Raw genomic sequence first — 13203 nt, 5'->3', positions numbered from 1 at the left:
AGGGGTCCAGTTCTCTGTCCCTACAAGCCCTGCTTGGGGCCGTGTTCCTGTCGTCTAACAAACCGTCTGTGTCACTGGCTGAGAGTCCCGGGGAATCGTGGGGAGTGGGGTGCAGGGCCCCGACTCCCCCACACTCCGTGACACCCTACAATAACACAGCACTGCATGCAGCACCAGGGGGGTTACAAGAGACCCTACAATAACACAGCACTGCATGCAGCACCAGCAGGGTTACAAGAGACCCTACAATAACTCAGCACTGCATGCAGCACCAGGGGGGTTACAAGAGACCCTACAATAACAAAGCAGAGCAAGCAGCAGGTGCAGTGTTTATGAGAGACCCCACAATAACACACCAGTGTGTACAGCTTTCCAGTATCAAATCTCAGTAAACAACAAGCATCACTCAGTGCGAAGTCTGAAGCCCTCCACCCACAAACAGACCAGGACCCTAGTGGTTGGCTCTGCCCAGCACCCCCACATCTCAGGCTGGTGGGAGGGGAGCCAGCCCAGCCCTGCTCCCCGGGCCTCTGGGTCTCTGTTCTCAGAAGATGACACAGGGAGGGCGTGGGGGCGGGGGCCGGCTTATCTCATTCTTCAGGTTCCATATCTGCTGCTCCAACTGCGCCGCCACCTTCTGGAACCCCTCCTACAGCAGCCGCTTCTGCTCCTGGGGGACAGAGCCGAGGGTTAGTGCCACCGACACAGAGCTGTGGGGCTCTGGAGTGGGGGGCCAGGAGTCCTGGCTCCCACCTTCCCCCCACTCTAACCACCAGCCCCCACTCCCCTCCCAGAGCCGGGAGAGAACCCAGGAGTCCTGGCTCCCAGCCCCTGCTCTAACCACTAGACCCCATTCAGCTCTCAGAGCTGGGGATAGAACCAGGGGGCTCCCACCCCCCTGCTCCAGGCAACCCAGCTCCCCGGGGTCCCGGGGCAGGTACCTGCAGTTTCAGGGCCAGCAGCTGCCTCCTCTCTTCCTCCAACTTGGCCATCAGCTGCTGGACGTGCTCCTGGTGGCTGCGCTCCTGGTCCCACAGCAGCTGCTCCGTCCTGGCCTGCATCTCCTGGCTCAGCTGGGCCTCCCACTCGGCCGCCTCGGCCCGCGCCCGCTCCACTGCGGGGGAGGCACATAGTCAGGCCCAGGGGCTCGGGGTGCAGAGCCCTGGCCCGGGGTCACTGAGTCATCGGTGCCCAGGAGTCACCAGATCTATGGAGCCAGAGCCCTGGCCCTGGGGTCACCGCATCCATGGGGCACTGGATGTATGGGGCCCTGGGATCACTGGATCTATGGTGCTGGGGTCACCGGATCTATGGGTCACTGGGCCTGGGAGGCCACAGAGCCTGTACCCCGAGGCACCGGATCTATGGGACTGCAGAGCCCTGGTATCTGTGGGGTCCAGGAGTCCCAGGATCTATGGGGCCATGAAAGCCAGGGGTCACTGGGTCTATGGGGCCGGGAGGGCCAGGGGTCACTGGGTCTATGGGGTCATGGCGTTCAGGGGGGTGAGTCTGTGGCCAAGATACCCCCAGATCCATAGGGCCGTGGGGGTCACAGGACTATAAGCCCCAGCTCTGGAGTCACCTTCAATCTCCCTCTGTTTGTCCGTGAGGCTCAGGTCCGTCTGCAGGACGGCCTGGGCCACCATCTCCTTGGACTTCAGAAACTGCTGCAGCACCTCGGCCGCCTGGGGGCACCGGGGAGAAAGGGGGTGAGCTGGGGCCCACATCCCCCCACCTGCCTCCCCCACAGATCCAGGGGCCCACAGACCCTCTCGCCTGCATCTCCAGACACCTAGGGGACCCCAGACCAGTGGGAACCTCCACGCTGCCCTCTCATCCCATCAGTCTAGGAGAAGCCTGGACCAAAAACCCACAGCGGGATCCAGCGGTGCCATTAGTGTTTCCCCCCAGGGCACCCGCGGGCTGTGTGAGCTGCTCAGAGCCATGGCCAGAGACAGAACCCAGGAGTCCTGGCTCCCAGCCCCGCCCCTGCTCTCACCACCAGACACCACTCCCCTCCCAGAACCGGGGACAGAACCCAGGAGTCCTGGCTCCCAGCCCCAATTAATGCTATTCAGCCAATTCACCATGATCCCTTTCCCTGGCAGCTGCTGGTAATTCTCCACCATCTCCCGCTGGTCGTCCAGGAGGCGCTGGTAGCCCCCAGGCACCCAGTAGCTCCCCTCGCAGACCCGCTCCTCCAGCTCCTGCGACAGCTCCCTCAGCGCGGCCGTGCACCGGTCCGACGACGCCTGCTCGTTCCGGCGGCAGAGCTCAGCGCGCTTGGAGTCCAGCTTGTCCTGCGGAGAGAGGGGACATCGGAGGAGAAAATCCCTGTGCCCCATTCCCTGCCCCAGAGCCAGCCAGTTCCCTGCCCTGGGGCCAGCGCCCTCAACACGGGAAAGGCCTCGTGCCCCATTCCCTGGTACCTTCAGCTGGCGCTGGTATTGCTGCTCCTCGTCCTTGAAGGCGCGCGCCATGAACGCCCGCAGCGCCTCCTGCTCGCACTGGGCATGCAGCTCCAGCAGCTCCTGCACGCTCTCCGTGGGCAGCGCCGCCCGCCGCCCCAGCTGCTCCTCGTAGGCAGCCACGGCCTCCCCCACCGCTGCCGAGTTCTCGATCTGCGCCAGGGCCAGCACCGCGCTCTCCATGCAGGGCACCGCCCCGCTGCGGATGGCGTCCACGTAGGTCACCGCCAGGTTCCCCAGCACTGCCGGAGGGGCAGGGTCAGCGCCAGGGGGCCCAGCGCGGCCGGAGGGGGGCAGGGTCAGCGCCAGGTTCCCCAGCACTGCCGGAGGGGCAGGGTCAGCGCCGGGGGCCCAGCACGGCCACAGGGGCAGGGTCAGCGCCGGGGGGCCCAGCGCGGCCGGAGGGGCAGGGTCAGCGCCGGGGGGCCCAGCGCGGCCGGAGGGGCAGGGTCAGCGCCGGGGGGCCCAGCGCGGCCGGAGGGGCAGGGGCGGGGGGCCCAGTGTGGGGGGCAGAGGTGGCTCTATGAATTTGGCTGCCCCAAGCACGGCGGCATGCTGCAGGGGGTGCGCTGCCGGTTGCCAGTCCCGCGGCTCCGGTGGAGCATCCGCAGGCATAAGTGCGGAAGATCCACCGGAGCCACCTGCCGCCCTGCCAACAAAATGCCGCCCCACGCGCACGCTTGGCGTGCTGGGGTCTGGAGCCGGCCCTGGTGGGGGGCAGGGTCAGTGCCAGGGGGCCCAGCGCGGCCGGAGGGGGCAGGGTCAGCACCAGGGGGCCCAGTGTGGGGGGCAGGGTCAGTGTCCCCCACCCAGCCCCTCCCACACACTCCAAGACCCCGGCTGCTCCCCTGGACCTGCCCCTCCCCATGTGCCCCAGTCCACAGACCCCAGCCAGACATCCCCCCCCCCCCCATGCCCCTGAGCAATTGGCAGGGCCGGCTCTAGATTTTTTGCCGCCCCAAGCAAAAAAAAAAGAAAACCCTGCGCGGTGGCCCGAACAGCAAAGGGGCTGCAGCTGGAGCAGCAAAGGGAGGCGGGGCAGGAATTCCAGGAAACCTGCGAGGGGGGGGAGGGGCGGGAAACAAATCGCCCGGCCGGTCGGAGCTGCAAAGGGAATTAAAAACAAAAAACCAAAAAGAAAAAAAATACCTGCGGGGCGGCAGGTGCAGGGGGACTCCCAGCCCTGCACACCCCAGCTAGTGGGGGGGAGGGGGAGCGAGAGAAGGGGGTGGCCAGGGCTTCCTTAAGCGAGGCACTCGCCATGCAGCCCCTCCCGCCGCGCCGCCTGCCGGGAGGGCTCCGTGCCGCTCCGGGGGGCGGGCAGGGAAGGACGCGGGCTGCCGTGCCGGGCTTGCTGCAGAACTGGCACCGCTCCCAGCAGCTCCCCTCCTCCGCGCCGCCGCCCCCTACAGGGCGGCAGGAGCAACAAACCAAAAGAAAAAAACCTGCAGGGGCGGCAGAAGCGGCAAAGCGCAAAAAAAAAAAAAAAGGTTTGGGCAGAAGCCGCCCCCTGGAATCTGCCGCCCCAAGCCCCAGCTTCCTCGGCTGGTGCCTGGAGCCGGCCCTGGCAATTGGTGCCTTGTCTCTCCTTGGGATGTGCCTGGCTTCACCCCCAGCCGCAAGACCCTGCTCTGCCTTTCCCTGCAGCCCAGTGGCCCTTTGGGACCCAGGCGTCCCTCCCTGGGGAGACGCGACCGCGCTGCCAGCCAGGCCTCTGCCCATCACCTTCCCCGGGCCCCGCTAACCGGACCTGCGCTGTCTGGCTCTGCACGCCCTGTTTCCCCCCCCCACGGGTCATTTCCATTCCTCCACCCCCAGCGCCCCTTCTAACCGCGCACCCCAGAGCTGGGTGCAGGCCCCTGCATCGCTCTCACCAGCGCTGGCCCCATGGGACCCCTCCCAGCTCTGTTCACCCACCCAGCACCCCACGAGCCCCGTTTGCCCCAGTGCCCCCCGGCCCAAGGGCTCCCGACACTCACTGGCCCCGGTCACCACGTGGCCGCCCAGGAGGGTCTTGGGCTTCGACGTCTCCCAGACGTGGTGGCAGAACTGGGCCACCTGCTCCCGGAACTCAGAGTCCAGCTCATCCTCCCGCAGCTCCTCCAGCCGGGGCAGGTCCCTCCTGCCGACCGGCTGGACGAAGACGAAGCATTTCCGAGCCGGGAAGAACTGGCGGATGCACTTTCGGGGCAGGTTGTAGCGCTGGTCCTGCTCGCTGCTGCCTGGCAAGAGAAGGCAGCCGGGCAGAGCCCTTAGCCAAGATGCGGCTGCTTCTGGGGGGCAGCGTGCGACTGATGAACAGATTCCCATGGGAGGAAGAGACCCTGCTATCCGGGGGAGGGGGACTGAGGGGAGCCGGGGAACTGTCCCAGCTGGAATGTGGCCAGGACAGTGAAAGTCCCAATTCCCAGGAACTGGTAACACCCGCGAGGTGTTGGGTTTGTGTCTTGAGCAAAAGTCGCCCCCCGGCAGCACAGCCCTGGGGCCAGCCCTGAGAGCCGGGGAGAGCCCCCACCCCGCCCCCTTAGCTCTGCCCTGGGGCACTGGGCCAGCACCGCTCCCCTACCTGGCTTTAGTTTCAGAGCGTTCTCCAGGTACTCGTCCTCGGTGATCTCCCGCCCGTCCAGCTCCAGCTGCAGCACGAAATCCCGCACGGCCCACACGAAGGCCGGGAAGAACCGCACGAACTCGGCCGAATCCTCCCCCTCCTGCCGGCCGCCCTCGCCTGCCGCCTTCATCTTGATGCGCTCCGTCAGCTCCGTCACGTAGCTGGGGGCCAGCTAAGGAGGAGGAGATGTGGCGCCCCCCGCAGTGGGGTCCCGCTTCATCAGGGCCCCCCCTACCCACCTGCGATGGGGCTCGGAAGGGACTGCGGGTAGGGGAGGATATTCCATCACAACACCCGGTGCCCTGGACGGGAAGGAGCGACTCTGACTGCTCGTGGCAGTAGTGGGTTGTTACCCATCACGCGGAGTGGCCACTAGAGGGGGCCGTGGTGCACCCCTGCGCTGCGGGTCCCGATTTCGCTGGGGGTGAAGCGTTTGGATGGAACCGCGGGTCCCTTCCCCAGGGATATGGGCCCCCCCCCGGGTCCCCAGGGCAGGATACTGCAGCTGGTCCATGGCCTGCTGATTGATGGTGCCCATGCTGTTATAGACCAGGGTGCTGCTGAGCAGCACGGCCAGCGCGAAGATCCACGTGTCGTTCTTCCCGTCACCCTGGAACGACACCCACCGTCACCATCCTGAGTGCGTCCCAGCCACAGAGCTCACAGCCCGTCACAGAGCACGGCGGGATCGCCAGCCCCATGGCACAGATGGGGAAACTGAGGCACGGGGTGGCCAATGGAACAGCCTCCAGTTCTCTGGAGTCCCAGCCCAGGCCACATTCATTTCCCATTTTCCAACCCCGCAGAGTCACTATTTGGGGTTGGCATATTCCCCTCCCCAAACCTGTTAAATCCCCAGCTCCTGGAGGCACGGGAGGGGGCACGAGCTACCATTGCTCCCCTCGTACTGATGAAAGTTCCTAAGACACATGGCTGCATTTACACTTTGGGAAGGCGACACCTCCCTGCCCCCCGGGGTCCAGCTGCAGCGGCCCCCACTGCAGGCTGGGGGTTTGCAGCTGCTCTCGTGCATTTTTCAGGTTCCATCCTCTTTTATCGCCAGTGGCGGCAACGCCGGCTCTTCCCTCTCCCTACGGCAGGGCAAAGCCAACATATGGGCAAGGCTGCGGGATCCTTCTCAAAGGATCCATTTTATCTGAGCCCCTCTCCAGAGCGAATGTATTTATCGTCACACCCCCTCTGGCAGGCGGGTGGGGAAACTGAGTCCAAGCTCACACTGGGGGTCTGTGGAGCAGAGATTAGAACCCGGCTCTCCGGAATGCCAGCCCTGCCCTCCATCCCTCCCTACAGCGGGGCGGGAAATTGTCACTGAAGAACATTCAATTTTTTATACCAAAACCACTGACGAAATGGGGACAGTTAAGGTGAATTTCCTGACTTGAAAAATTATTGGGAATTGTCATAAATAGTTAATTAAGGATTAAGTTTCCACCTGTAAAGGGTTAACACATAGTACCTGGTGAACACCTGACCTGAGGACCAATCAGGGAAGAGAATTTAAAATTCCTAGGAGGGAAGGAGCACTTCCCCCCACCTTAGGAATCCTGAGTGATACCTGATATCACAAAGGAAGGACACACCTCTAGAGAATAGCTCTTTTCAGCTTAGCCCAGCTGAAAAAAAAAACTGCCTCTAACAATACCAGTTAGAAAATCTGTGTCTGTTTTCCTTCAGGGTATCTCTCCCTCCTAACCTGCAGTCCTGCTTTAGGAGAAGAGAATAGCTCTTTTCAGCTTAGCCCAGCTGAAAAAAAAAACTGCCTCAGAGTGCCTTTGGTAGAAAAGCCGTGCCTCTGTCTCTGGGTTCGGAAGACCGCTGCCAACCATGTCATAGGTCTCACCCCCACTTGGAGCTGTTGGGTTCCAATGTGGGGACCCACATGTATCCCCCCACCCTAAAATCCTAGGGTAGGTCCCCTTTTTGCTGCCACCACTCGGTCAATTCACGTGGGCCGAGACACCCCTGTTTTCCCCCCCTCCTCTTTCCAGAGACGTTCCCTGGGGAAATACAGATCCACTCACAGAGAGAGAAACCTCCCCCCTCCCTCTCTGCCCGGAGATAAGCTTGTCTCACCACCGAGAGAGAGTTTCTTAGCCCCCTCCCCCTGTATCCACAGTAGAAGGGATTTAATCAAATCTTTATAGAAAGAATTTATTAAAAGAAAAACAAGAAAAATACAGAATCTCTATGAGTCCAAGCTGGACACTCATAGGGTATAACCTTGCTAAATTCTGGAGAGAATCCTCTCTCCTTCTCAGTACAAACAATACAGGCAGAATTAAGAATAATCAATAACAAACACACAGAATTGCAAACATAGGATTATTAGATGAGGACACAAAGTACCTTTCTAATACTCACTATCTTGACTAGAAGAAATTAGTTCAGGAAGATGGAAACTTGTAGAAGACTTGGTTAAACATCTGGACCCTTGTAATTCCAAACGGCTAAGAACAACACACACAAAAACAGAGAGAAAAAATTCCCTCCTAGGAATTTTAAATTCTCTTCCCTGATTGGTCCTCAGGTCAGGTGTTCACCAGGTACTATGTGTTAACCCTTTACAGGTGGAAACTTAACCCTTAACTAACTATTTATGACAGGAATAAAAGTTTCTGAATTGTGGAAACAGCCCAACTGGCTTTTTCAAGGCAAAACGACGTCTCGTTGTCAATGTTTTGGTAAATTTGTACCAAGTTCAAAAGAAAAAAAAATGGAAAATCAAAATGAAACATTTGGAAATTATTCACCTGTTTGCATGACCCGAACCCAGGACACGTTTCCGATTTTCAAGCCCTGGCACTTTCCCCTCATTTTGACAATTCAGGACAGGAAACATTTTAAACATCTCAACAGCTCGTCCTGGGCGGAAGAAGCGTTTCCAGCCCCACCCCAGCCTCCCTTCCCAGCCCCGCCACGGCATCCCCAGCCCTCCGGACATTGGCACTGCCCCCTGAGAGGGCGCTGGCTCCGCCTCGGACGCTGCCTCCTTCCCCTGCAGGGGGTTTGCTAGGAGTGTCTGTGCGCAGAGGGGCAGGGAGCTCCTTAAATACCCCATCCCCTTTCCCAGCATGCCTTGCCCTGAACTACAACTCCCAGCAGCCCCTGCATGCCAAGGGGCGTTCCATCCTGCAAAGCTGATTGGCTGATTCTCATACGCTCCCCCCCCCCCCCCGCTCACCTTCTCCACGTCGCCCAGCCCCTTGGTGTCCAGCAGCACCAGGGTGTGGCCGTCCCGGCGGGGGTGGGGCAGGCACCACATCCAGATGCCCTTGGTGTGCGACTGGATGGTGGAGCCCAGCGAGAACCCTGGGGAGAGAGGGGCGGAGCTGGGACAGACGCAGAGCGAGGGGACCCAGGAGTCCTGCCCCCCGACCACTAGACCCCACTCCCCTCCCAGTGCCAGGGAGAGAACCCAGGAGTCCTGACTCCCAGCCCCCTCCCCCATCCTCTGACCCACTAGACCCCACTCCCCTCACAGCGCCAGGGAGAGAAGCCAGGAGTCCTGCCCCCCCTGACCACTAGACCCCCCACTCCCCTGCCAGAACCAGGGAGAGAACCCAAGAGTCCTGACTCCCAGCACCCGCCCCCATCCTCTGACCCACTAGACCCCACTCCCCTGCCAGCACCAGGGAGAGAACCCAGGAGTCCTGCCCCCCTGACCACTAGACCCCACTCCCCTCCCAGCGCCAGGGAGAGAACCCAGGAGTCCTGGCGCCCGGGGGCCGGGCTCACGTCTCTCACCCATTCTCTTGCTGGCCAGTCGGTTCATGAGGTAGGACTTGCCGGTGCGGTACAGCCCGGCGATGGCCACCACCACCACGGGCTGGGAGATCTCCGCCAGCACCTGCAGCGCCTCCTGCTGCACCCGCAGCTCCCCCGCCGGGCTGTTCTCGATCAGGCAGATGGGGGCCGGCATGGGGATCTCCATCGCGCTGGGGGGGCGGCCTGCGGGACACAGAGCGGGGAGGGTCAGCACGGGGGGGGAAATGAGACACAGAGCCGGGCCCCCCAAACTGTGGGAGACCCTTCCCCCGCCCCGTGCAGTGTACGGACCCCAGCGTCGCCCGCTGCAGCTCACCCCGGGGCAGACAAGCCCTGGCGCTCCTGGGCATCGCTGCAGACCCCCAGCCGGTGCCCCCGGGGCTGTGGCGGCGATTTGAAGGGCCGAAGGCTCCTGGCCACTGCAGCAGCAGGCGGGAGCCCCGGGCCCTTTAAAATCGCCGGGCCCAGGGCAGCTGCCTCTTTTCCTCACCCCCATTGGGCTGGGTTTGCGTCCTGGCCGCATCGACCCACTTTCACCTCCGCTCGTTAGTCCCTGGATGCAGGACCCGGCGCTTCACCCGGTGAAATCTCGTCCCGTTTCTGTGACTCCAGTTCACAGGGTCGCCCAGTTCACTGGGTGGGATATTCCGGTCCTCCCCCGCCCTGCCAATGCCTCCCCCCCGGGCCAGCCACAAACCCCCCCGTGGGCCAAGGGCTGTAATGAACCCGGTAAATCCGGCTGGTCCCAGACGGAGCCGTGAGGGGCTCCACTAGCGACTCCCCAGCCTGGCAGTTCCCCTTTTGGGGTGACCCGCCGTCATCCCCCCTTCAACCACTTCCGTGTCCCCCTTCCCGGTCTCCTAGTAACCCCCATCTCCTCCCAGGTGAGGGACAGTCTGGGGGGGCCTGGGTCAAACGCCTCCTGGCCCCGGGGAGACTCGAGCCACCGCGTGTCCTGTGGGTCCCCTCCCGGACAGACACTGGGACTGCGCGCTCCGCCCCCTGCAGCCCACGCGTGAACCGGCCCCACTCTGCGTGAACCGGCCCCTGGCTCCGCGTAACGCCCGGCGCGCCCAGACCCGGCCCAGGGGCGCAGCCGGGAGCAGCTCCCGGCCCCTCGCTCCGGCTCCCTGAAGCTGGGGGGGAGCCCCCTATTCCTCCCCCCACCAAACTCCACCCAGGCCAGCCCGGCTCGACTGGGACCAGCCCCCCGTGGGCAGCTCCCGCGCCCCAGCGAGGCCCCAGGCGCCCGCTGCCCATGGCTGCCCCTGCCCTGACCCCCGTGGATCCGAGCCCCTGGGGGCCGCCCAGGGGAGCAGCCGGGATGGGACCCACCTGCCCGGGCCGCAGGGTCCGCTCGGGGTCCGCGGTCTCCCTCCCGCGGCGCTGGGCGGCTCCGAGCCGAGCCACGAAACGGAGCTGTAGTAAGAGGAGGCCCTAAGATATAAACCTTGGTATCAGAGGCCTGGTATGAGGCCTGAGGCCTGAACTAAAGTAATGGTCAAGACTTTGCTAACATAAAGCAAAGTTAAGCTGTGAGCCAGAGGCAGGCCCTGCTCACAGAAGATGGCAAGGAAAGGGCTGATGCTGCAAGAAGATCAGTACCTTTTAGGTACGTAACATTCACATACTTGCACATTCCACACAGATAACAAGGAACAGGCCGACCCATCCCAATGACAGGGGCAAAAGGGTAAAATGATGGATAGGGTTGTTTTGATCGAACCAACATGTACAAGGTGAGAGGCGGCACCTTGCTACGTAGAGGGGTTGCACCTCAATACGTCAGGAGTGATGTGTAACTTGTTTGTACCTCTGTATAAGATGCATCCCTGGGGCGGTGTCTTTGTCCAGCCGAGGGGGCAGTGGAAAGTCCCGCCACTGACTGAGCTGGGTCCATTGCCAAGAGGCACTTTCTTGTACTATGCCCTGAATTAGGCTAAGAAACCTACAGGGAACTGCCATTGTGTCCGAGATCGCAATAAACCTAGTCGACGTGACTTTGCATCTTACTGGACTCTGTGGTTATTGGGGGTTCTCGTCGGGTCTGCTGTGTCAGCTATCTGCAGAGCTGGGGCAGCACACAGAGGGAACACACGCACGCAGCCGAGTGATACCAACAAGGAGAAAGCAGAGCACCACACCGGTAGCACTCTGACGACAGGAGCGAGTCAGATGGAAACCGAAAGCAGCGGGTGGGGCCGGTTTCACCGCTTCGATTCAGGGACCCGGGATCCAGCCCGACCCCCTGGCGGCGCTGCCCCTCGCCCACCCCGGGACCGGCCCCACAGCACCGGCTACAGCCTCCAGGTGCCGCCCGCCCCGCACTGCGGGGGGGCGAACCCCCATCTCTGCCAATCTGACCGAGGGGAAACCCCCCGCTTTGGGTCCCCTCCCTTCCCAGAGCCGGGGAGAGAACCTGGGCCATCGTCTCCTTGGACTTCAGAAACTGCTGCAGCACCTCGGCCGCCTGGGGGCACCGGGGAGAAAGGCGGTGAGCCGGGGCCCTCAGCCCTCCCACCTGCCCCCCTGCACCTGCCTCCCCACAGACACCTAGGGGGCCCCAGGCCAGCCAGAGACTCCGTGCTGCCCTCTCATCCCGTCAGCCAAGGACAAACCTGGACCACAAACCCACAGCGGGATCCAGCGATGTCATTGGTACCTCCCCCGCCAGTCCTGGTTCCCAGCCCCCCCCCCTGCTCTAACCAGCAGCCCCCACTCCCCTCCCAGAGCCAGGGAGAGAACCCAGGAGTCCTGGCTCCCAGCCCCAATTAATGCTATTCAGCCAATTCACCATGATCCTCCAGCTCCTGCGACAGCTCCCTCAGCGCGGCCGTGCACCGGTCCGACGACGCCTGCTCGTTCCGGCGGCAGAGCTCAGCGCGCTTGGAGTCCAGCTTGTCCTGCGGAGAGAGGGGACATCGGAGCCAGTGCCCCCGGGGGAGAAAGTCCCTGTGCCCCATTCCCTGCCCCAGAGCCAGCCAGTTCCCTGCCCTGGGGCCAGCGCCCCTGGAGGCTCCATGCCCCACTCCACAGACCCAGCCAGGCCCCTCCCCAGGACCAGATCGGGGCCAGCGGCCCCTGGAGCAGAAATGCCCCGTGCCCTATTCCCCCGTGGGTCGCTGCAGGCTGGGGCAGGAGGGGCTGCGCTCCCATCGCAGGGTCCCTGGTACCTTCAGCTGGCGCTGGTATTGCTGCTCCTCGTCCTTGAAGGCGCGCGCCATGAACGCCCGCAGCGCCTCCTGCTCGCACTGGGCGTGCAGCTCCAGCAGCTCCTGCACGCTCTGCGTGGGCAGCGCCGCCCGCCGCCCCAGCTGCTCCTCGTAGGCAGCCACGGCCTCACCCACCGCCGCCGAGTTCTCGATCTGCGCCAGGGCCAGCACCGCGCTCTCCATGCAGGGCACCGCCCCGCTGCGGATGGCGTCCACGTAGGTCACCGCCAGGTTCCCCAGCACTGCCGGAGGGGCAGGGTCAGCGCCAGGGGGCCCAGCGCGGCCGGAGGGGCAGGGTCAGTGCCAGGGGGCCCAGTGCGGCCGGAGGGGGCAGGGGCAGCGCCCGGGGGCCCAACGCGGCCGGAGGGGCAGGGTCAGCGCCAGGTTCCCCAGCGCGGCCGGAGGGGCAGGGGCAGCGCCAGGTTCCCCAGCGCGGCCGGAGGGGCAGGGTCAGTGCCGGGGGCCCAGCGCGGCCGGAGAGGCAGGGTCAGCGCCAGGGGGCCCAGCGCGGCCAGAGCAGCAGGGTCAGCGCCGGGGGCCCAGCGCGGCCGGAGGGGCAGAGGCAGCGCCAGGGGGCCCAGTGTGGGGGGCAGGGTCAGAGCCAGGGGGGCCTCTCCCCATCATCTTCCCCGGGACCCGCTAACCGGACCTGCGCTGTCTGGCTCTGCACGCCCTGTTAACGGGTCGTTTCCATTCCTCTGCTCCACCCCCAGCGGCCCTTCTAACCGCGCACCCCAGAGCTGGCCGCAGGCTCCTGCATTGCTCCCACCAGTGCTGGCCACAGGGGACCCCTCCCAGCTCGGTTCACCCGCCCAGCACCCCACGAGCCCCGTTTGCCCCAGTGCCCCCCAGCCCAAGGGCTCCCGACACTCACTGGCCCCGGTCACCACGTGGCCGCCTGGGATGGTCTTGGGCTTCGACGTCTCCCAGACGTGGTGGCAGAACTGGGCCACCTGCTCCCGGAACTCAGAGTCCAGCTCATCCTCCCGCAGCTCCTCCAGCCGGGGCAGGTCCCTCCACCCGGCCGGCGGGACGAAGACGAAGCATTTCCGGGCCGGGAAGAACAGGCGGATGCACTTTCGGGGCAGGTTGTAGCGCTGGTCCTGCTTGCTGCTGCCTGGGAAGAGAG

At 63.7% G+C, this 13203-nt stretch overlaps 1 protein-coding gene across 4 annotated transcripts in view; it reads right to left on the bottom strand.

The window, feature by feature from the left end:
* Window positions 1–13203, bottom strand: part of LOC123351454 (guanylate-binding protein 1-like) — a 292158-nt gene that overhangs the window by 234464 nt on the left and 44491 nt on the right. For 3 of the 4 annotated variants that reach the window (XM_044990801.1, XM_044990804.1, XM_044990806.1), the window contains exon 19: window positions 8314–8406. Coding sequence is in view for 1 of the 4 variants with exons in the window: in XM_044990811.1 (XP_044846746.1) it covers window positions 8842–9045; window positions 10198–10299; window positions 11657–11765; window positions 12036–12316; window positions 12949–13191 (939 nt within the window). In the remaining 3 variants the exon portion in view is untranslated. Of the gene's footprint in view, window positions 1–8313; window positions 8407–8841; window positions 9046–10197; window positions 10300–11656; window positions 11766–12035; window positions 12317–12948; window positions 13192–13203 lie in introns of those variants that run through there. The other variant, XM_044990811.1, reaches the window with a different exon arrangement.

The sequence above is a fragment of the Mauremys mutica genome, chromosome 17 (genome assembly GCF_020497125.1).
Source record: "Mauremys mutica isolate MM-2020 ecotype Southern chromosome 17, ASM2049712v1, whole genome shotgun sequence".
In the NCBI taxonomy this organism is placed as follows: Eukaryota; Metazoa; Chordata; order Testudines; family Geoemydidae; genus Mauremys; species Mauremys mutica.
This window is presented reverse-complemented; position numbering and strand designations above follow the sequence as displayed.